The 22,215-nt window shown below is 40.5% G+C and overlaps 1 protein-coding gene across 5 annotated transcripts; it reads left to right on the top strand.

Moving 5' to 3' along the window:
* The first annotated feature begins 5,525 nt into the window (after positions 1–5,525).
* On the top strand, positions 5,526–17,802 carry mettl8 (methyltransferase 8, methylcytidine). 5 transcript variants are annotated; one of them, XM_065007632.1, is made up of 11 exons: positions 5,526–5,679; positions 7,291–9,131; positions 9,276–9,367; positions 9,466–9,827; positions 9,979–10,028; positions 10,217–10,300; positions 11,708–11,768; positions 14,827–14,966; positions 16,700–16,806; positions 17,014–17,079; positions 17,194–17,802. In XM_065007632.1, exons 2-11 carry the CDS (start codon positions 8,986–8,988, stop codon positions 17,349–17,351), a joined length of 1,266 nt encoding a protein of 421 aa, XP_064863704.1. In that variant the 5' UTR covers positions 5,526–5,679; positions 7,291–8,985; the 3' UTR covers positions 17,352–17,802. The 5 variants fall into 5 exon arrangements, with proteins under 5 accessions (XP_064863704.1, XP_029477315.1, XP_029477484.1 ...); XM_029621455.2 differs by having other exon boundaries at positions 5,527–5,679; positions 8,981–9,131; XM_029621538.2 differs by lacking the exon at positions 5,526–5,679 and adding an exon at positions 5,696–5,776 and having other exon boundaries at positions 8,981–9,131.
* The last annotated feature ends 4,413 nt before the right edge of the window (positions 17,803–22,215 follow it).

Below are 22,215 nucleotides of genomic sequence, written 5' to 3'. Positions count from 1 at the left end.
CTCTCCTTGTCCTGGTCTGCTTCTGGGTTCGATTTTGAAAGAACGTGACAATGACAGCATGTAGTCATTATTGGCAAATAAATAAGTGTAAAAAAACAAGTATTAAAACATATTCAACAGGGCTTTTTTAGGAATATTTTTTGAATTATATCATTAGCAGTTGAAAGGAATGTCCCATGATTATCCCAGCTTCAAGTCATTTCACTCATCTGCTTGTCCACGACTGATTTTGTAGACATGGCATATAAGTTATTATTATTCGTCTGTTCAATGTGAACAATCGTATCTCTGTCAAAGAACAGCTTGTAGCTGTGAGTCTGAAACAAGACGAGAATACATTTAATAAAAGTCATTTGAAAACGAGAGATTCGCAAATTTTCCACCTTTACACTAGCCTTGTTCGACCATCCCGAGCTTACGTTCTGTTAAAACAAAACGAGAGTGCAGTGGTCAGGATGGTGGATCAGGCTATCTTTACACAATATAACATACAATATTATAAAGAACTCACCGCATCCCCATGACTCCACAAGCGGAACCCTCTTCAGTAACGCTCCAGTGTTGTGTGGAGTCTGACGTGGGCCTAATCCTCATCCTCTCTGTGGGTCACCTCCACAACAGCCAGAAGGCCAAGCTCATTCTAATACTCCACCGTCTGGAATATCTTTGAAGTAGCATGTTGCAAGAGGCATCAACAAACACTCACCAGCAATAACCAATATGGCTGCATGGAATGCCACTGAATTGTCGTTAAAAGTAATTTAGTCAGGAGTCAGGTAAGGACAACAGCCCAACTTCTCATCAGAATACATAAGCGACTCACATTAATGGCAGAGGCAACTTTTGCGATGGGACTTTTCTTTAGAAATTGATTGGGCTGAAATGATACAGTATCAACCTAATCCTTTAGAATTTACCTCTTGCTCTGGGTCTTCATTCAGCTGATGAAATCGTCTCTTCACTATGCAGCCTGAGGAGGTGATCCCTGGCCGATAATGGCTGATCACTGGCCATTACCCCGCTCAATTCAATTCAATTCAAGGGCTTTATTGGCATGGGAAACGTGTTAACATTACCAAAGCAAGTGAGGTAGACAACATACAAAGTGAATATATAAAGTGAAAAACAACAAAAATTAACAGTAAACATTACACATACAGAAGTTTCAAAACAATAAAGACATTACAAATGTCATATTATATATATACAGTGTTTTAACAATGTACAAATGGTTAAAGGACACAATATAAAATAAATAAGCATAAATATGGGTTGTATTTACAATGGTGTTTGTTCTTCACTGGTTGCCCTTTTCTCGTGGCAACAGGTCACAAATCTTGCTGCTGTGATGGCACACTGTGGAATTTCACCCAGTAGATATGGGAGTTTTTCAAAATTGGATTTGTTTTCGAATTCTTTGTGGATCTGTGTAATCTGAGGGAAATATGTCTCTCTAATATGGTCATACATTGGGCAGGAGGTTAGGAAGTGCAGCTCAGTTTCCACCTCATTTTGTGGGCAGTGAGCACATAGCCTGTCTTCTCTTGAGAGCCATGTCTGCCTACGGCGGCCTTTCTCAATAGCAAGGCTATGCTCACTGAGTCTGTACATAGTCAAAGCTTTCCTTAATTTTGGGTCAGTCACAGTGGTCAGGTATTCTGCCGCTGTGTACTCTCTGTGTAGGGCCAAATAGCATTCTAGTTTGCTCTGTTTTTTTGTTAATTCTTTCCAATGTGTCAAGTAATTATCTTTTTGTTTTCTCATGATTTGGTTGGGTCTAATTGTGCTGTTGTCCTGGGGCTCTGTAGGGTGTGTTTGTGTTTGTGAACAGAGCCCCAGGACCAGCTTGCTTAGGGGACTCTTCTCCAGGTTCATCTCTCTGTAGGTGATGACTTTGTTATGGAAGGTTTGTGGATCGCTTCCTTTTAGGTGGTTGTAGAATTTAACGGCTCTTTTCTGGATTTTGATAATTAGTGGGTATCGGCCTAATTCTGCTCTGCATGCATTATTTGGTGTTCTACGTTGTACACGGAGGATATTTTTGCAGAATTCTGCGTGCAGAGTCTCAATTTGGTGTTTGTCCCATTTTGTGAAGTCTTGGTTGGTGAGCGGACCCAAGACCTCACAACCATAAAGGGCAATGGGCTCTATGACTGATTCAAGTATTTTTAGCCAAATCCTAATTGGTATGTTGAAATTGATGTTTCTTTTGATGGCATAGAATGCCCTTCTTGCCTTGTCTCTCAGATCGTTCACAGCGTTGTGGAAGTTACCTGTGGCGCTGATGTTTAGGCGCGAAGATATGTATAGTTTTTTGTGTGCTCTAGGGCAAAAGTGTCTAGATGGAATTTGTATTTGTGGTCCTGGTGACTGGACCTTTTTTGGAACACCATTATTTTGGTCTTACTGAGATTTACTGTCAGGGCCCAGGTCTGACAGAATCTGTGCATAAGATCTAGGTGATGCTGTAGGCCCTCCTTGTTACTCTCCAAGGGTGTCTCAGGGGAGTGGGATATGCAAAAATCACATTTCCATTTCACACCACGCACTTGTACAGGTTACACACTTGTACATACTCTATGTGAAACAGGACAAATATAAGCACCCCCTCCCTCTATTTTAGGTGACACTGATCTGGGAGGCAGCCTATGGAGAATAGAAGACAAGGGGTTTTATGAATCCAGCACAGCAGCAAGAAAGGCTCTTTTAACCCTTATATCTCTATGATGGAGAAAATATATCTCACATAAAATGTATTAAGACCAATGGCTATATGTGTGCCAAAACACTAGGTTAACTAACATCACCTTGATGAGCTGTGATAGTATATTGATAGTATACTATAGAGGGGGGGGGGGGGGGGGTGTTAGACTCATTTTATGGTGCAACATGGATGATTATTCCTGAGTCATCAAGGTGGAAGTAGATCAAGTCAGACTCCAGAGAACAGCGCTTCATGTCTTGCATTCCATTCTTTGCGTATTAATGTGTACAGCGGGAATATTGCGGATATTTGTACGGGTTATGACACCTACAAAGCCCATTGGACCTTTTCTCAAAGGGAATTTACTGTAATTATCTTGATCAGAGAATGTCAAATAAGTGTATGTATAATGATTTAGCAGAAGCTTTCATTCAAAGCAACTTAGCACCCAAAGTATTTGTAAACCATGCATAAATTGACTTCACAACAATGGTGCTGCCAGTGCCATGCTCCAACCAGCTGAGCCATCTAGACATCCTTTTATTGGGGATTATTTGTGTTTCTCAGTAATACATTTGTTGTGACAGTTAAAGACAATGCCTGTCAAAGACACCTGCATCTGAAACTGACATGCACAAAAGGCTTTGACACACTATAGCAGCAACATACTTAATGTGCTTAACGGTCCAACTCATACGTTCCTTTATCTGGGCAACAATTACTGTGGTTGTTTAAAAAAAGAAACAAACATAGTTTCTTAGCAAAGAGAAATTTGTCAAGCAAGAATTGCTAGAACAACAATGCTAGGACAACACACTATGTTAACTCACATCATCTCGATGAGCTGTGATGGAAAACTCCTTCACTATACTGTGAATCACCCGCAAGTCCCTTCCTTATTATCCTTACCGCGTTAAAAGTCCGAAACAGCGAAAGAAAGTGTAGGCGCTATCAATGATAGAAATAATGACAGGCTAATAATGCACGTTTTCATGTTAATTTGAATGGGGGGGGGGGGGGGTTAATAGCCTATCAGTCTAATCGAGGTGTAGGCTAGACAAGAGTACATTATGCATTCAAGTGTTTGAACTTGTAACGCGGCTGCATGAACTTTAATGCTGCATGGGATTTGACGGTTATAAAGTCAGGTGTGGTTTCGTTGCATCCAAAAGAAGTAAACCTACAGTGGTTCCTGGTGGTAGTCATGTAATGCAGCATAATAACAATGTCATATAATGTAGTTTGAAAATAAAATGTACACATTACCTACTGTAGCCCAAGATATACTCTTAATTACCATTACTCCTTCATTTTCAGAGGTAGACTGGCTCTGGCAGCCAAATACTCAATCTAAACGTGAATCAATTCTCAACTGCAATAAGGTTCTAGAAACATAAAGCCCTTTATTTTCATATCACATCAAAATAATTTCACAAACGCAAAAAGACACACAATTGCATTTATCACAGTTGCAGCTGAGGATTTTTCAGTGACAACACGTTTCTGGCAGACTTCTTCTTACACACAGGTGTTCGGAGCATGCTAGATAACTAATTATTAACAAAGGTCTTCTGTAAACACGCCATAACATGGAAATATGGCCTTCTGGTTACACTAACCCTAACACTATAAAAGGTGTGTATTAATTTAATATTTTGTTTTTTGAAAAGTATTTATTGCTTATATGAAAGATAAGGTCCTTATTCTTCCAAAAACCGTACCGCAAGCAATGCGTGTTAATGTTCAGACCAAGCGTCAGGGCTCTTAACAAAACTCCCCCATACAGAATATGCATTCTCCAATGATCATTATGTGTAATGTATTGGAACTATGAGTCATCATAGCAGCACTGACCATTTTCTAAATAAATCCTCCCACTTTCATAAGTCATTGTGGATTTTACAATCACATTTTATGTCACATGCTTCGTAACCTAACAGTAAAATGCTTACTTACGGGTCCTTTTTCAACAATGCAGAGTTAAAGATGAGATACATTTGAAAATATATATAAAGTCATACAATTAATAAATACACCGTGTATAACGAGTAAAAACAAAACGGCTATATTCAGAGTTGATGTGCAGGGGTACGGGGTAATTGAGGTATTATACATATACACTTAAAGATATATTTGTTTTAAATTTAACAAGGCAAGTCAGTTAAGAACAAATTTCTATTTACAATGACAGCCAAACCCTAACCCAGACGATGCTGGGCCAATTGTGTGCCGCCCTATGGGACTCCCAATCACGGCCGGTTGTGATACAACCTGTAATTGAACCAGTGCCTCTAGCACTGAGATGCAGTTCCTTAGATCAATGCGCCACCCGGGAGGCTCATTATAGGTAGGGGTAAAGGGACTAGGCAATAGGATAGATAGACAGTAGCTGCAGCATATGTGATGAGCGTGAAAGTGTGTGTGTATGCGTGCATTATGGTGTCATTGTGAGTATGTGGGTAGTCTGGTGTGTGTGCATAGAATTAGTCAGTGCAAGAGAGTTAGTGAAAAAAAAAGTCAATGAGGACTTGGTCCAGACTTTGGTTTTGTCTTTGCTGTCCTGGAGTTAACAAATAAAAGCCTTTAACAACAATCTTCAAGTTGAGTCTTGACAAAGTGTCAGCATAAAAAATGGCTCTAAATCATAGGTCCAGATACGCAGCAAAATGGTTCTCTCTTAGCTGAGTCATCATTAGAGGGCGATCAATACACAGGGGCTTGTCCACTCCACCAAAACAAGGTCTTCACTCCTTACCAGCACAGCCAAGTCATAATTATGTCTAAACCCCGCCTATTTCTACAATGTATCTTATTAAACTCTGATTTTAAACCTAACCACAATGCTTTGCTAGCCCTATACCCAAACTTGACCTTAAATTAACGCTAAAGTTTTTTTTTATATAGCCACATTTGACTTTGTGGCTGTGGTAACTAGTGACAACCCAAGAACACCAGTGTGGCCATAACAAAGCAAGGTAAGCGCAGTTCAATTGTTATCCACGCCGGTATTCGATACTCCGACCATTTCATTGGTTCATTTACGTCTACACAGACCTGGTCCTTTAGAGAATGGTAATTAAATGGGCATAACTAACAATCATGACTGCTAAAATGACGTGTCCTTAGCATCAGCTGACCACGGTGATGTTAGCCATTCTTTTATAGCTAGCTCAATTATGTTAGCTAGCTAGCAGTATGTGTTGAACGAGACTATCAACTTCCTTCCTGATGAAGTTCATATCTAACAAGCAAACAATCTTAGATTTTACACTCTGGGTCCAATATTAGTTAGAATTTAAGATTTTCCTGAACATCTAACTAGTTGGAAAAGCATTTCAAATAAGTGTTGCAGTCGCGTGGGTTTCTTAAATGCACTGCAGCATGCTGGTATGTGCAGTTCTTGAGGGTACACTTCAAATTCGTGATAGAGGGATATGCCACTGATAAAGTAAGCAACCTATGGCAATGTCCTTTCGTGTCTAATTAACAGTTTAATGTAATTGTATAGTTTAATTTGGGTTTCAATACTTGCTTTGATTACTTTCCCCTAATGTGTAGTTTCATCCTTTCCCAGCTACTTCCGTTTGTTATTATTTCTGAGTTTATTGTTCATCCAGAGAGGAAGTGGAGTCTTTGTAGGAAAATCAATCTTTGATAACTCAAGATACAGTAATTTCCATGTAAAAGGACCCATGAGCAACAAGATGTGAAGGTCATAGGAGCATGTCAATTTGGGTGTCAAAAGAAATCTGAGTCTACTTTTTATTAAGGCATACAGTGCATTTGGAAAGTATTCAAACCCCTTGACATTTTCCACATTTTGTTACGTTACAGCCGTATTCTATGGATAAAATAGTCACCCCCCTCATCCATCTACACACAATACCCCATAGTGACAAAGCAACAACTGTTTTTTAGAAATGTTTGCAAATGTATAACCACACACACACACACCACACACAAGTGTTCAGACCCTTTACTCAGTACTTTGTATAGTATAGTTAAGTTGAGTAAAGTGGAGAAAAGTTCAGTACAGTAAGCACAATAGAATAGAGTACAGTAAAGAAAAGTAGTGTATAGATCAGTACAGTACTGTAGAGTTCAGGACGGTTCACAGTACTAGTCGAGTACAATATAATCTACTGTACTAGGTTATACTTTACTATACTGTACTGAACTCTACTGTTCTGTATTGTACTGTACTCTACTGAGCTCTATGCTGTATTTTGATGTCCGAACATGTGAAACCTTGTCTATGATTGGTTCAGATTTGGTCCGGTCCAGACCAACCAAATTTGTTCTTATTTGGGGGCAAATCATTAAAACAGCCAGTGTGTAGAATAGTACCAAAATATGCAATGGATGATATTACATATTTATACCTTTTTGTGTACCTTTTTAGGAGACTTCACCATGAAGAGAATGCCATTTTATATCCATAATTATGCATTTCTGTGTAGTACAGATCAGGGACCCATAATTAAATTATGTTACTGCAATGCCATTACCGGGTGTAAATTCACTTACTGTAGTTAATTAAATAGTCAATTTGCCATGTCATAGCTGACACCCCATTCTTTCTGCAGACATTGTTGAATTTGAATTTGGAGCAGATATTTACGTTTTTGGGAAACGTGAACACAAAAAATGGAGGAAGATTTTACCGAAATTCTGTTACCAAATTTGCATCTGCACAGTTCTTCTGGTAAATGTGTTTTTGTCAAATTTTCAGTTTTTAAATTGTTAAAGTAGTCGTTGTGCATAGATGTTTGTTAAACTTTGAAATCAATTGTTTTTGTTTGGCGTACATAAAAAAATAAAAAATAATGTTACCCCCTTTTTCTCCCCAATTTCGTGGTATCCAATTGCTGGTAGTTACTGTCTTGTCTCATCGCTACAACTCCCGCACGGACTCGGGACAGGCGAAGGTCGAGAGCCATGCGTCCTCCGAAACACAACCCAACCAAGCCGCACTGCTTCTTAACACAGCGCGCATCCAACCCGGAAGCCAGCCGCACCAATGTGTCGGAGGAAACATCGTACACCTAGCGACCTGGTCAGCGTGCACTGCGCCCGGCCCGCCACAGGAGTCACTAGTGCGCGATGAGACAAGGATTTCCCTGCCGACCAAACCCTCCATAACGCGGACAACGCTAGGACAATTGTGCGCCGCCCCATGGGCCTCCCGGTCACGTCCGGCTGCGACAGAGCCTGGGCTCAAACCCAGAGTCTCTGGTGGCACAGCTAGCATTGCGATGCATTGCCTTAGACCACTGTGCCACCCGGGAGGCCTTGTCTGGCATACATTTTGAGTGAAAAATCTGAGTCTCAGCTCAATTCCGTTACTGTGGAATTGCCTAGACTTGTCAATATGATGAATCAGGATTTGATGGTACAATTTGGGTAGCTCTTAATAATCCAAGTGGGGTATACCTAGTTTACAGGCAGCCCCCCTTGAGTTCTCAGCTGATGGTACTGTTCACAGCTGGCTCCCTCGTGAACTGCAATCCTGACACTCTGTTTAACCCTGACGTTTTGTGTCTAAACGAAAATACGCCTCACTTATGATATAGTTTTGGTTACCTTTGGAACTTAACTTTCAAATAAACGAGAAAGAATCTTTCAAATGCAAAGATGCACCCGGCTGTTTTCACACATGGCCTCGGCTACAACACATCCTCTCACCTTGCGATTGCATTTCCATTGGACCATTCCATTGCACATTTCCTGTGTTTCTCAAAATACAGCCAGGTGCAACTTTCCTAAACTGCACACAATAAGTGTATATTTTGTATAAAAATTATTTCTCGCTTACACGTATTTGCATTTAGACAGAACATTGTGGGCAGCGTCGGAGCATCGGCAAAATCTCTTCAGGCGGCAGACAGCTTCGTGAATAGATGGTATAATTAAGCAATAAGGCATGAGGGGGTGTGGTATATGGCCAATATACCACGGCGAAGGGCTGCTCTTAGGCACAACACATTGCGGAGTGCCTGGACACAGCCCTTAGCCATGGTATATTGGCCATATTCCACAAACCCCCGAGGTACCTTATTGCTATTATAAACTGGTTACCAACGTAATTAGAACAGTAAAGATACATGTTTTGTCATACCTGTGAAAAACGGTCTGATACAACACTGCTGTCAGCCAATCGGCATTTAGGGCTGGAACCACCGATTTGTAATGTTTAATACCATTTACAGTCTATTTGAAGTATTCCATAATTAAAATGGATTGATTGGTTTCTTGCCTGGTTTTCCCAATCCATAGTCTAAATGAGAGGATTACGACGCCTCTCCCTAGCCTCAGTGGTTTTGGGCAGGGTTCCCTGCAGACTAAACAGCAGAGGGGGACAACCCCCCGCTCCTTTGGGAGCGAGGATTCTGACCAACCCTGAGGACGTCTTCCAGCATAACATGTGGTATGCGTTTGCACATCGATTATTTTGATTTAATGCAACTTTCAATGTGAAGTCTGAAGTTGATAATATGCTGTGTCAAAGGGCACAGCAGTGTATTTTGGATCAAGCATACAGTATGTTCATGTTGACATGATTGTGTTTTAGGGACCATGTGAAATGGTCTGAGGAAGAGAAAGAAAAAGCCAGACAAAAGGCAGACGATAATTCTAGCTTACGCATTCCATTAGAAGAGCAAGGTAGCCCTTCTCTAAACGTTCCTAGAAAATTATGTTCTTCATTTTGATTGTATGAAAACTAATATTCCTGTTGTTTTTGTTCTTCATCCCCCACTAAGGCAAATATGACATAGACGCCTGTAAATACTGGGACAGCTTTTATGAGACGCACCAGGACAAGTTCTTTAAAGATCGCAAGTGGCTGTTCTTGGAGTTCCCAGAGCTTCTTCCTTTAGGGCTAGAGAGCAGTGCTACTGAGGAGAGACCATGTGGTCTGCGGGCCCCATGCCCAGAGCCTGGTGTGTCAGGCAGGGAGAAAGAGACAGGCCAGCAGTGGCAACATGCACCCAGTCACCAGCACATAGATCCACTGACAAGTGATTGCCAGCAGTCCTGTAATCAAGATGGGAGAGACACTGCAGGGGCTGCCAGGCAGACCAGCTCTTTCCCAGGCGAACATGCAACTTTCAGGATCTTCGAGGTATTTTCATCTTGCTTTTATTCCTCACCTCCCAAATGTTCAAATATTATGTAGTTCAAATGCTGTGTGGTTAGAAGTTTGGTGTTGATTTCACTGGCTAGTAGTTGAGTCAAATGTCGTCTATTTTGACAGAATGTTATTTTTGTCATAGGTTGGATGTGGGGCTGGTAACAGTGTGTATCCTATTGTCAGCTCTATTAAGTAAGTATAACATCATTACATATATTTTATCCAGTTTGTCTTTTAAATGGTTATACACTCAGATCAAAAAAAAATGTGTTGATGCATGGCATCACAAACTGAACCTGTGGTGTTCATTTTAAAAACTATTCTGGAATAACATTGTCTCTCTTGAAGGCAAATGTTTTGATATTTACTTTGTTATGCAGACAACCTGTGCCAAAGCATGATGTCATCTTGCATAGAACATTTTGTCCAGAGGACTTGGCAAGGCTAGGAGAGGAAAGTAACAAGTAGGAAGTGTTTAACCTTGGACTGCATGCATAACCCTACGAATGACTCTTCAATGAAATGGAAAGCATGTTATCTGATAGCCAATGTCCCTCAGTCGCCCTGCTGGGTGGGTGATTAAGAGCTATTTTGTTCAGTAAATATTTACTGATTGCTACTGTAGATCTTATACAGTTAAGTCTACCTGTCATTATACACTTAACTTGTATCCCTACTCTACACCCCTTGACTTTTTCCACGTTTTGTTGTGTTACAGCCTGAATTTAAAATGGATTACATTTAGATTTTTGTGTCACGGGCCAACACACAATAATACCCCATAATGTCAAAGTGGAATTTATATATTTTTTACATTTTTACAAATTAATTAAATGAAAAGCCTTGAGTCAATAAGTATTCAACCCCTTTGTTATGCGTGCACTGCGCCCGGCCCGCCACAAGAGTCGCTAGTGCGCGATGAGACAAGGATATCCCTGCCGGCCAAACCCTCCCTAACCCGGACGACGCTGGGCCAATTGTGCGTCGCCCCATGGACCTCCAGGTCGCAGCCGGCTGCGACAGAGCCTGGGCTCAAACCCAGAGTCTCTGGTGGCACAGCTAGCATTGCGATGCAGTGCCTTAGACAACTGTGCCACCCGGGAGGCCTTCCCCACACATACAATTATCTGTAGGTCCCTCAGTCGAGCAGTGAATTTCAAACACAGATTCAAATACAAACACCAGGGTGGTTTTCAAATGCCTTGCAACGAAGGGCGCCTATTGGTAGATGAGTAAGAAAAAAAGCAGACATTGAATATCCCTTTGAACATGGTAAAGTTATTCATTACACTTTGGATGGTGTATCAATGCACCCAGTAACTACAAAGATACAGGCGTCCTTCCTTACTCAGTTTCTGGAGAGGAAGGAAACTCCTCTGGGATTTTACCATGAGGCCAATGGTGACTTTAAAACAGTTACAAAGTTGAATTTGTGACTTGAAAATGGCTGTTTTAGCAATGATCAACTTGACAAAGCTTGAAGAATTGAACAAGAATAATGTGAAAATTGTACAATCCAGTTGTGCAAAGCTCATAGAGACTCACAGCTGTAATCGCTGCCAAAGGTGATTCCCCATAGGTGAACACTATGGGGTGTGAATACTTATGTAAATTAGATATTTCTGTATTTCGTTTTCAATACATTTGCAAAAGCTATTTTTCGCTTTCATTAGTGGCATTTTGTGTAGATGGGTGAGGATCTATTTATTCCATTTTGAATTCAGCCTGAAACACAACGGAATGTGGAATAAGTCAAGGAGTATGAATACTTTCTGAAGGCACTGTATCTTTTTGTTTTGTATTGGTGTGTTTGTGGTGAAATGCTATGAATACAAGCTGATAAGTTCCCTATCTGTGTTGCTGTGTTATAGAGACACAGGGGCATTCTTATACTGCTGTGACTTTTCCCCCCGTGCTGTCCAGCTGGTCAAGGTAAGCTCTCTTTAAGATCTAGATACAATTTTCCAAACACGCAAGATTCTTACAAACAAAACATTGAAAACAGGTTGAAATCTGGGTGAAATAACATCATTACAAACAGGTTGAAATCTGGTCGAAATTGAATCATGATAAACAGGTTATTACGTCACGGTCAAGCTACTTGTTTGTCTTGTTTTTCACTTGTTTTTCCTTCTCTTCTACTCCGAATGTTAGGCATCTCACCTTGCTTGATTTGAGGCCTGGTGGACATTGAGTCCTTGAGATGCAGAGCATTTATCTTTAATCTGAGACTAGAGCAGTCTACTAGGAACAGACTGTGTGCCCTCATTAGAAGTTGTTACATGTATCCTTCTCTGTTGTCAGTTGCTTTGCGATTTATGGGTGCAATCCTTTCCAAGTCTATTTAAGAGCTTAATATGATGTTGCTCAATTAATGCTACGTATCTACTCATGAAACACTAGGAAAACACCTAGTTTGTTCACATTGCTAATACTATTGCTGGCTTGAAGTAACCACCTCATAAGTTAAATTATGTAATTATTTCGAACTGTACTGTAAAGTACTGGTGTGTTTACGGGTTCCTTCAGTTATATGCACCTTTTAGTGGTGATTTAGTGTAAGGTCTTGCCACAACGGCTTATTTGTTTTAGGGGGGAGTAGTTCAGTTTCCAGGAGTATTATTCATCCCCTTTTAACCTGATAATGGTCATTTTTTTTTCAGTAAATGTAAGAAAATAAGTGAATAATAGTTTTTAATTCAAAATTGCTTACATTAAACATGCCTTGTGATCTTTTTCTTCTAATTATGAAAATAATTACATTCTCACATAATGCATAGTCGATGTAGGTTTGTCAAATAAAAAATACATTTAAAAAATGTCACATGTTTCTTAAACTTTCTTACGGGTACTTTAACAAAAATGTATAATAATGCCACGAGGAATACATAAACAGTGAATAACAAATAACAATGAGTAAATATAACCTGGCTATATACAGGGATGATAGTCATTTAGGCAGGTTACCTTGGCATTCTTGGGCACAGGCACTATGGTAGTCTGCTTGAAACAAGTTGGTATTACAGACTGGGTGAGGGATAGGTTGAAAATGTCAGTGAAGACACTTGCCAGCTGGTCAACACATGCTCTGAGCGCGCGTCCTGGTATTCCGTCTGGCCCCGTGGCCTTGCAATTGTTATCCTGTTTAAAGGTCTTACTCACATTGGCTACAGAGAGCGAGATCGTCCGGAACAGCTGGTGCACTCATGCATGGTTCAGTGTTCCTTGCCTGGAATAGAGCATAAAAGGCATTTAGCTCGTCTGGTAGGCTCGCGGCATAGGGCAGCTCCCTTTGTAATTCGTGATAATATGCAAGCCCTGCCACATCCGTTGAGCCTCAGAGCCATCGCAGTAGAATTCAATCTTAGTCCTGTATTGACGCTTTGCCTGACGGCTCGTCGGAGGTTGTAGCAGGATTTCTTATAAACATCCGGATCAGTGTCCCGCTCCTTAAAAGCGGGAGCTCTAGCCTTCAGCTCAGTGTGGATATTGCCTGTAATCCATGGCTTCTGGTTCTGGTTATTAATGAAGCTGGTGGCTGATGTGGTAAACTCCTCAATGTTATTGGATTAATCCCGGAACATATTCCAGTCTGTGCTAGCAAAACAGTCCTGTTGCTTAGCATCTGCTTCATCATACCACTTCCGTATTGAACGCGTCACCGGTACTTCCTGTTTTTGCTTGTAAGCAGGAAGCAGGAGGATAGAGTTGTGGTCTAATTTGCCAAATGGAGGGCTTGGAGGGCCTTGTATGCATTTTTGTATGTGGAGTAAAAGTGATTTACAGTTTTGTCACTTCTAGTTGCACAGGTGACACTGGTAAAAAAAATGTAGTTAAAAGGATTTCAGTTTCCCTGCATTAAAATCACTGGCCATGCCGCCAGTGGATGTATTTTTATTTTATTTTTTACTTATGGCCCTATACAGCTTGGTCTTAGTGCCAGCATCGGACTGTGGTGGTAAATAGACAGCTACGGGAAAAAAACATTATATAAATTGGTAAATAGTCTGGTCTGCAGCTTATCATGAGGTTTTCTAACTAAGGCGGGCAATAACTTGAGACTTCCTTAATATTAGAGATCGCGTACCAGTTGTTGTTAACAAAGAGACACACCCCTCCTCTCTTTGTCTTACCCGAGTCTGCCATCTGGTCTAGATGTATAGAGAAACCAGTGAGATGTATATTATCCATGTCCTCATTCAGCCACAACTCTGAGAAACATAGAATATTATCGTTTTTCAGGTCCTTTTAATAGGATAGTCTCGAACGGAGCTCATCCAGTTTGTTCTCCAGTGATTGCATGTTCGCCAATAGAACAGAGGGCAATGACGGTCTTTTTGCTCGCAGACATAGTCTCGTCAGGATGCCGCCTTGCCTACCTCTCTTTCGAAATCGAGGTTAGTGATCGCTGTTCTGATGTCCAGAATCTGTTTCCGGTCATAGGAAATGATGGCGTAGAAATAAGTAATAAAAAAATTTAAAAAAGAGTTACGATCAGCGTTAAGCTCTCATAGCAGAATTGGTCAGGCGCCGTAAGACAGCTCCTATCCACTGCAGCGCCATATTGGTTTCGTAACTAACTGTAGAATTTGTTATGGCGGCAGATAGCCTTGTGGTTAGAGCATTGGCCCAGTAACCGAAAGGTTGCTAGATCGAATCCCCGAGCTGACAAGGTAAAAATTTGTCATTCTGTCCCGTAACAAGGGGGTCGTCATTGTAAATCAGAACTGACTTGCGTAGTTAAATACAAAAACTTTTTAGATTTTTTTTTTAATGTCTTTGAGGAGCTTGTTAATACATTCAGGGCCATTTTTTGTGTGAATTAAAGCAAGAATTTTAAGAAATCCAAATTGCCATCATAAGAGCTCGACAGTAGGTTTTAAGCTATCCACTAGATTTAACCAATTAATGAGTTTAATTGTTAACATATCGATACCATTGTGCTATTTGGAATCAGAGGCCACTTAGTCCCTTCTTTTTCCCCATGTAGGACCACCCAGACTATGACCAGTCTGTGTGTCACGCCTTTGTTCAGGACGTCTGTGACGAGGTGGGCTCCTTTCCGTTCCCTCCACTGAGCCTGGATGTTATTCTGCTGGTCTTCGTGCTGTCCTCCATTCACCCCGAGCGGTAGGTGATGTTTAGGAGACAAAGGCAGGAGCGCCAACTCTCATTTATCACCTCCCCATGCTTTCTGAATGTCATTACTAATCTAACCCTCTTCACCCTCCAAAAACAGGCCCTCTCTCACACTCTGAGGTTATGCTATTTTGTACTACCGTGTGTGTTTTGAATCAAGAACATTCTGGGTTTATTTATACAGATTCTATGCATTTGCTAATTGCAAATGTTTTGTATGATAAGGCAAGTGCAAGTGAATAAGCAAAATACCCATTGAAGTAGCATGCTGACTGATATCAGTTTAGAATGTAAGTTCTGGTGTGCTGTTCATGTAGCTAACCCCAACCCTTTAAAAGTAGCACAGAATAGGGGAGCCTGGCGGTTAGGAGTGTTGAGTTAGTAACCGAAAGGTTGCTGGATTGAATCCCCGAGCCGACAATGTAAAAATCTGTTGTTCTGCCCCTGAGCAAGGCAGTTAACCCCCAACAACAATTGCTCCCCTGGCGCCAATGACGTGGCTGACGATTTAAGGCAGCCCCCCCGCACCTCTCTGATTCAGAGGGGTTGGGTTAAATGCAGAAGACGCATCAGTTGAATGCATTCAGTTGTACAACTGACGAGGTATCCCCCTTTCCCCTCATACAGTACTGTGTGTGCCTATTTGCAGTCTATCTATGATTCACTTCAAAATGGCATGAAGTCTAACTGCAGATCCGTTTGCCCTGGGTACTTGGATGCTTGCTTTTTGTAACAAACAGTGACATTTCACTTCATACTGAGGCCCCTGAAGATTGCAGCTGATTAGAATTATGGATATGGGCTGGCTGCCAGCCAGCTCTCACAGCAAGCCGTAATAGATTTTCCTGTATTCCATCACTTTTCATTTTATATTTGATGTAGAGGTAAGTTGGTACTGTCCTGGGGTTTCGTCTCAGAACCTCCTGCCATTTTCTTGCTGTGTAAAATCTCTAATGGTTCAGGTTGTTATTGAGCTCGAAGTGAGTATTGAGTGTAGTGCCAGGAGTATCATGGAGCATATTGTCTCTACAATGGGCCATTGATTGCAGATTCGCTTCAGTCATTAGAAGCAGCTTGTTACTGTATTTATCAGTCACATAATAAGACAAAGTCAAAAGGCTTCTCCTGCAGGCATTTTCTGTGGGTGTGTAACTGTGTGATTTTGAAATATGCTCTCTTTTAGCTCACTAACTTTCTGTCAGACATCACGTACAGTGCATTCGGAAAGTATTCAGACCTCTTCCCTTTTTCCAGATTTTTGTTACATTACAGCCTTATTCAAAAGAAAAAAGATTGATTTAAATCTACTCACAATACCCCATAATGACAAAGATGTAGATTTATGAGCGGGAAAAAACAACGTAATACATTTTAGAATACGGTTGAAACGTAACAAAATCTGGAAAAAGTCAAGAGGTCTGAATAATTTCTGAGTGCACTGTATGTTAGCTGAGATGCTACTGTACATTTGAACAGCTAACATATTGGGGATCCCTTGCAAAAGCCTTACAGCTTGTACTGTACTGTATATGTTAATTTCCTGGGAAGCCTTGCTCTGGAATGATTAAATGAACATCTCTGAAAATGTGTCTAACTATCCTTATGAAGTTTTGCGTCGACTGCCCAATTTTGTGTATCATACCTTTGCAAATTAAGACATTGTTTTGAGAAGGAAACGGATTAATTGATTGGTTGGTTTGTCATTTGATTGTTTTCTTTGACAGAGTCCAAGGAGTTGTGACCCGGTTGTCTCAATTCCTGAAACCCGGAGGGATACTCCTCTTCCGGGATTATGGCAGATATGACCTATCACAACTACGGTTTAAAAAAGGTGCCATTCTAATCTTAACTTTAGATAAAGTGCATTTTCACAAAGTATACACTTTACAGAGGAAATAAATATAATTAAAAGGGGAAAAACAGCAGATCATAATCATTTGAAATAGGTAGGCAGAACATACTTGGTAGTGGATACATTTTATTGTCTAAAGTGGCTATTTGTTAATAATGGCAGTGAGATCTTTTCTCTGATCAACAGGTCGATGCTTGTCAGAGAATTTCTACTCAAGGGGAGATGGAACGTGTGTTTATTTCTTCACAAAAGGTCAATTGATTCAAAAGTCTCTGAATATTGTGTGTAGACATGATTTCAAATCTAATCTCAAATAATTTAGTGATGGTAATGTGTGATGGTAATATTATGTTACTCTTTCCACAGATGAAGTTCACAGTTTATTTTCCAATGCTGGTTTGGAAGAAATTCAGAATCTGGAGGATAGGCGACTACAGGTGAACAGAGGGAAGAAAGTTGTAATGCGCAGAGTGTGGATGCAAAGCAAGTTTAAAAAACCTCAACCACTAGCACCACCATTGTAGTCTACCACCACTGTCCCTGCTCGGACGAACATGTTGCCCCAGGTTGGCTTTAGCAAGGACTTGTCTATCCAAATCAGAGGTCAGAAGGTCATAAGCATGTCTCAGTGCAGTGAGATGTGTTAGTGTGATGCGTTTACAGTACCACTGGGATGGTCCATTATCGGGCTGAGGGAGTGGTCAACTATCGTGCCAAGGAAGTACCTTCTGGTTGTTGTGTGCTTATTATGGGTTTCACATGCCGTGTATGTAAAACTCACTTTTTGTAGGGAGACAAATGTCATTTATTTTGCTGGTTGAGTGTATGCATACATATACATATTTAATTAAACAGTTTTATATGTTGTATAAACCCATAAAATGAAAATCTGTGAATGATACTGTCATAAAAATGACTTATTTGTACCTTCCTTAGTTCGACATTTAACAATACATTAAAATTGTACCTGCTATAGTTGTTGTAGTTGATTGATTGATTTCCAATTATTTGCACACAACAGAATTATAACTCAAAATAAGTTTTATGTTCTGTCTCTTCTGAAATATATTGATTATATACATTAGACTTTTGATATTATGTTAATGAATTGTGGTAATGCAAATTCTTGAATAATGCCAATGTATCCCATTTCTGGCACCTGGTATATGTGTTTTGTACCTATATGCTAAGTAACATGTCATATCTGATTGATATAAAATGGAAATGCAACTAATTTATTTGGTAATGCAGTGAACAAAATCAAAAGCACAAAAACTATTTACATGTTATTTCAATGAATACAGAGTAAATTCGTTTATGGTATAATATTCTGAAAGTCAATTATAAACCGGTTTATTTGATGTCCTATTTCAATTGGTATTTACCTAACATTGTTTTTAAACTCTGTGGCCTGAATGCCAAGTGTCTCATCTGGAGGAACCTGGCACCATCCCTACGGTGAAGCATGCTGTGGGGATGTTTTTCAGCGGCAGGGACTGGGAGACTAGACAGGATCGAGGCAAAGATGAACGAATCAAAGTACAGCGAGATCCTTCCTTGATGAAAACCTGCTCGAGAGTATTCAGGACCTCAGACTGGGGCAAAGGTTCACCAACAACAGGACAAATCAAATTTTGTTGGTCACATGGTTAGCAAATGTTAATGTGAATGTAGCGAAATGCTTGTGCTTCTAGTTCCGACAGTGCAGTAATATCTAACATGTAATCTAACAAATTCACAATGACTACCTTACACACACAAATGTAAGGTGATGGAATAAGAATATGTACATATAAATATATGGATGCGCGATGGCCTAGGCAAGATGCAATATATGGTATAAAATACAGTATATACATATGAGATGAGTAATGTAAGATATGTAAACATTATTCAAATGGTATTATTTAAAGTGACTCGTGATACCTTTATTAAATCAATTTATTAAAGTGGCCAGTGATTTGAGTCTGTATGTTGGCAGCAGCCTCTCTATGTTAGTGATGGCTGTTTAGCAGTCTGATGGCCTGGAGATAGAAGCTGTTTTTCAGTCTCGGTCCCTGCTTTGATACACATGTACTGACCTCGCCTTCTGGATGATAGCGGGGTGAACCGGCAGTGGCTCGGATGTTTGTTGTTCTTGATGATCTTTTTGGCCTTCCTGTGACATCGGGTGCTGTAGGTGTCCTGGATGGCAGGTAGTTTGCCCCCGGTGATGTGTTGTGCAGACCGAACTAACCTCTGGAGAGCCTTGCGGTTGAGGGCAGAGCAGTTGCCATATGAGGCGGTGATACAGCTCAACAGGATGCTCTTGATTGTGCATCTGTAAAAGTTTTTGAGGGTTTTAGGTGACAAGCCAAATTTCTTCAGCCTCCTGAGGTTGAAGAGGAGCTGTTGCGCCTTCTTCACCACACTGCCTGTGTGGGTGGACCATTTCATTTTGTCCGTGATGTGTACGCAGAGGAACTTAAAACTTTTCACCTACTCCACTACTGTCCCATCGATGTGGATAGGGGGGTGCTCCCTCTGCTGTTTCCTGAACATATCCCGAATGAGCCATGTTTCCGTGAAACAGAGAATGTTACAATCTCTGATGTCTCTCTGGAAGGCAACTCGTGCCCTAATTTCATCCACCTTGTTGTATAAAGACTGGACTTTGGCAAGTAATATGCTCAGAAGCAGTGGATGGTGTGCTCGCCTTCTAAGTCTGACCAGGAGGCCACTCCATCTGCCTGTCCTGCGGCGACGACGTTGTTTTGGGTCGGCCTCTGGGATTAGATCGAATGTCCAGGGTGGAGGTCCGAACAAAGGATCCGCTTCGGGAAAGTCATATTCCTGGTCGTAATGTTGGTAAGTTGACGTCGATCTTATATCCAATAGTTCTTCCCGGCTGTATGTAATAACACTTAAGACCATCTCTGTTGGCGCCATCTTGCATCCATCTTGGCTGTGTGGGACAACAACCCACACAGCCAAGACAACGCAGGAGTGGCTTCAGGACAAGTCTCTGAATGTTCTTGAGTGGCCCAGCAAGAGCCCGGACTTGAACCTGATCGAACATCTCTGGAGAGACCTGAAAATAGCTGTGCAGCAACGCTCCCCATCCAACCTTACAGAGCTTGAGAGGATCTGTAGAGAGGAATGGGAGAAACTCCCCAAATACAGGTGTGCCAAGCTTGTAACATCATACCCAAGAAGACTCGAGGCTAATTGCTGTCAAAGGTGCTTCAACAGTACTGAGTAAAGGGTCTGAATACTTATGTAAATGTGATGTTTAGGCTTTTTATTTGTAATAAATTGGCGAAAATGTAAAAAAACAGTTTTTGCTTTGCCATTATGGGGTATTGTGTGTAGATGAGGGGGGGGGGGGGAATATTTTATATATTTTAGAATAAGGCTGTAATGTAACAACATGTGGAAAAGGTCAGGGGTCTGAATACTTAGGAATACTTATGTAGGTGCCATTTAGGATGCACACAAAGTCAAGTCCGAAGTTGGAAATATATGCTGGCTGACTTTTTACAGAGAATAAGTTACATTAAACAAATACATCATACTGTATTTAATAAACTGTATTATGGAAATAAATTCTAAAATAATAATAATTAAAAAATCATTTTTTTGCCACCAAAATCTTTGTAGCCTTACCAATTCGTACACAAATCAAATCAAATGTATTTATATAGCCCTTCTTACATCAGCTGATATCTCAAAGTGCTGTACAGAAACACAGCCTAAAACCCCAAACAGCAAGCATTGCAGGTGTAGAAGCACGAAGCAATGCAGGTGTACCACAGGAGGTTGGTGGTACCTTAATTGACGAGAAGGGGCTATTGGTAATGACTGGAGCAGAATAAGTGTCATGGTATCAAATACATCAAACACATGGAAAACCATGTGTTTGATGCCATTCCATTTGCTCCATTCCAGCCGTTATTATGAGCCGTCCTCCCCTCATCAGCCACCACTTTCGTACACCGCCTTCTTGGCTGAGGATGATGGATTGAAAAAGTATGTTGGATTCCTTTGTAACTGACACTCGTTTGAATTATGAAATGATTTGCATGTCTTTGGTGGAAAGAGCATTCCAGTGTAATATTTTGTTCTGTTTTACTTGGAAATAATGTGAAAATTCGGACTCATAATATAATTCCATGTTGGAACCCTGATGTCATAATAGGACTATTTGTTTTGTTGACAGTCCTACCTGAAACAGAACCAAGGACATGCAACTTTTTTCAACAAAGAAACGTGCTAAAATGTTTAATTGTATTATTTTTAAATGTTCAAATATATTTGTTGGTGTTGAATAAGTATTATTCACTTGCTATTATTGTCATTTTATGTTTGCTTATTGTCTAACTCTAGGTCAAAAAACGTTGATGTAGTTCATAGTGCGGAATGACCTTGGAAGCTAATTTATTATTACAACAGATACTGGATGGAAATAGTGGGTCGTTTTTTCATTCAATTTTGACACCATAGAGCTAGCTAGAGTTGAATCAATAGGCCTATGCAATTGTTAAAATATTATCTGACTTGGATAAAATGCCATAAGCTCCATTTTACTCCAAATTTTCATCTGTGTGTGCATGTTTATGTTCTGCATTATCAATTTCTAAATTCATGTTTTGCGTGTTCGTGTCTGTCTGTGTGTGAGACAGCGAGATAGAGTTAGTTTGTGGTGATTTTGTTGATTGGAGAGTTTTGTTGATGTGAGTTGATGCCAGTTTGATAACATCTGGTTTACATAAGATTTAATTCATTAATTTAATTCAATCCATTAAAGGGGCGATCTGGGATTGGTACATCCATTCTTGGACATTTGAATTATTAATATATAGCCATTGATTCTTGTATAATATAACTTAGAAATGACTCATGAGCAATGGTTAGAAGCTTGTTTTACTCCATTGTTTGAAGACAATGTAATTGTAAACAGCTTCATTAAATAGTACCCGCAAAACACCAGTCTCAACGTCAACAGTGAAGAGGCGACTCAGGGATGCTGTCCTTCTAGGCAGAGTTGCAAAGAAAAAGCCATATCTCAGACTGGCCAATAAAAGATTAAGATGGGCAAAAGAACACAGACACTGGACAGAGGAACTCTGCCTAGAAGGCCAGCATCTTGGAGTTGCCTCTTCACTGTGGATGTTGAGACTGGTGTTTTGCGAGTACTATTTAATGAAGCTGCCGGTTGAGGACTTGTGAGGCATCTGTTTATCAAACTAGACACTCTAATGTACTTGTCCTCTTGCTCAGTTGTGCACCGGGGCCTCCCACTATTCTGGTTAGAGCCAGTTTGCACTGTACTGTGAAGGGAGTAGGACCATAGCGTTGTACCAGATCTTCAGTTTCTTGGCCATTTCTCACATGGAATAGCTTTCATTG

The sequence above is a fragment of the Oncorhynchus nerka genome, linkage group LG1 (genome assembly GCF_034236695.1).
Source record: "Oncorhynchus nerka isolate Pitt River linkage group LG1, Oner_Uvic_2.0, whole genome shotgun sequence".
Taxonomy (NCBI): domain Eukaryota; kingdom Metazoa; phylum Chordata; class Actinopteri; order Salmoniformes; family Salmonidae; genus Oncorhynchus; species Oncorhynchus nerka.
Note: the sequence above shows the minus strand (reverse complement) of the source record. Positions and strands in the feature narration are given on the sequence as shown.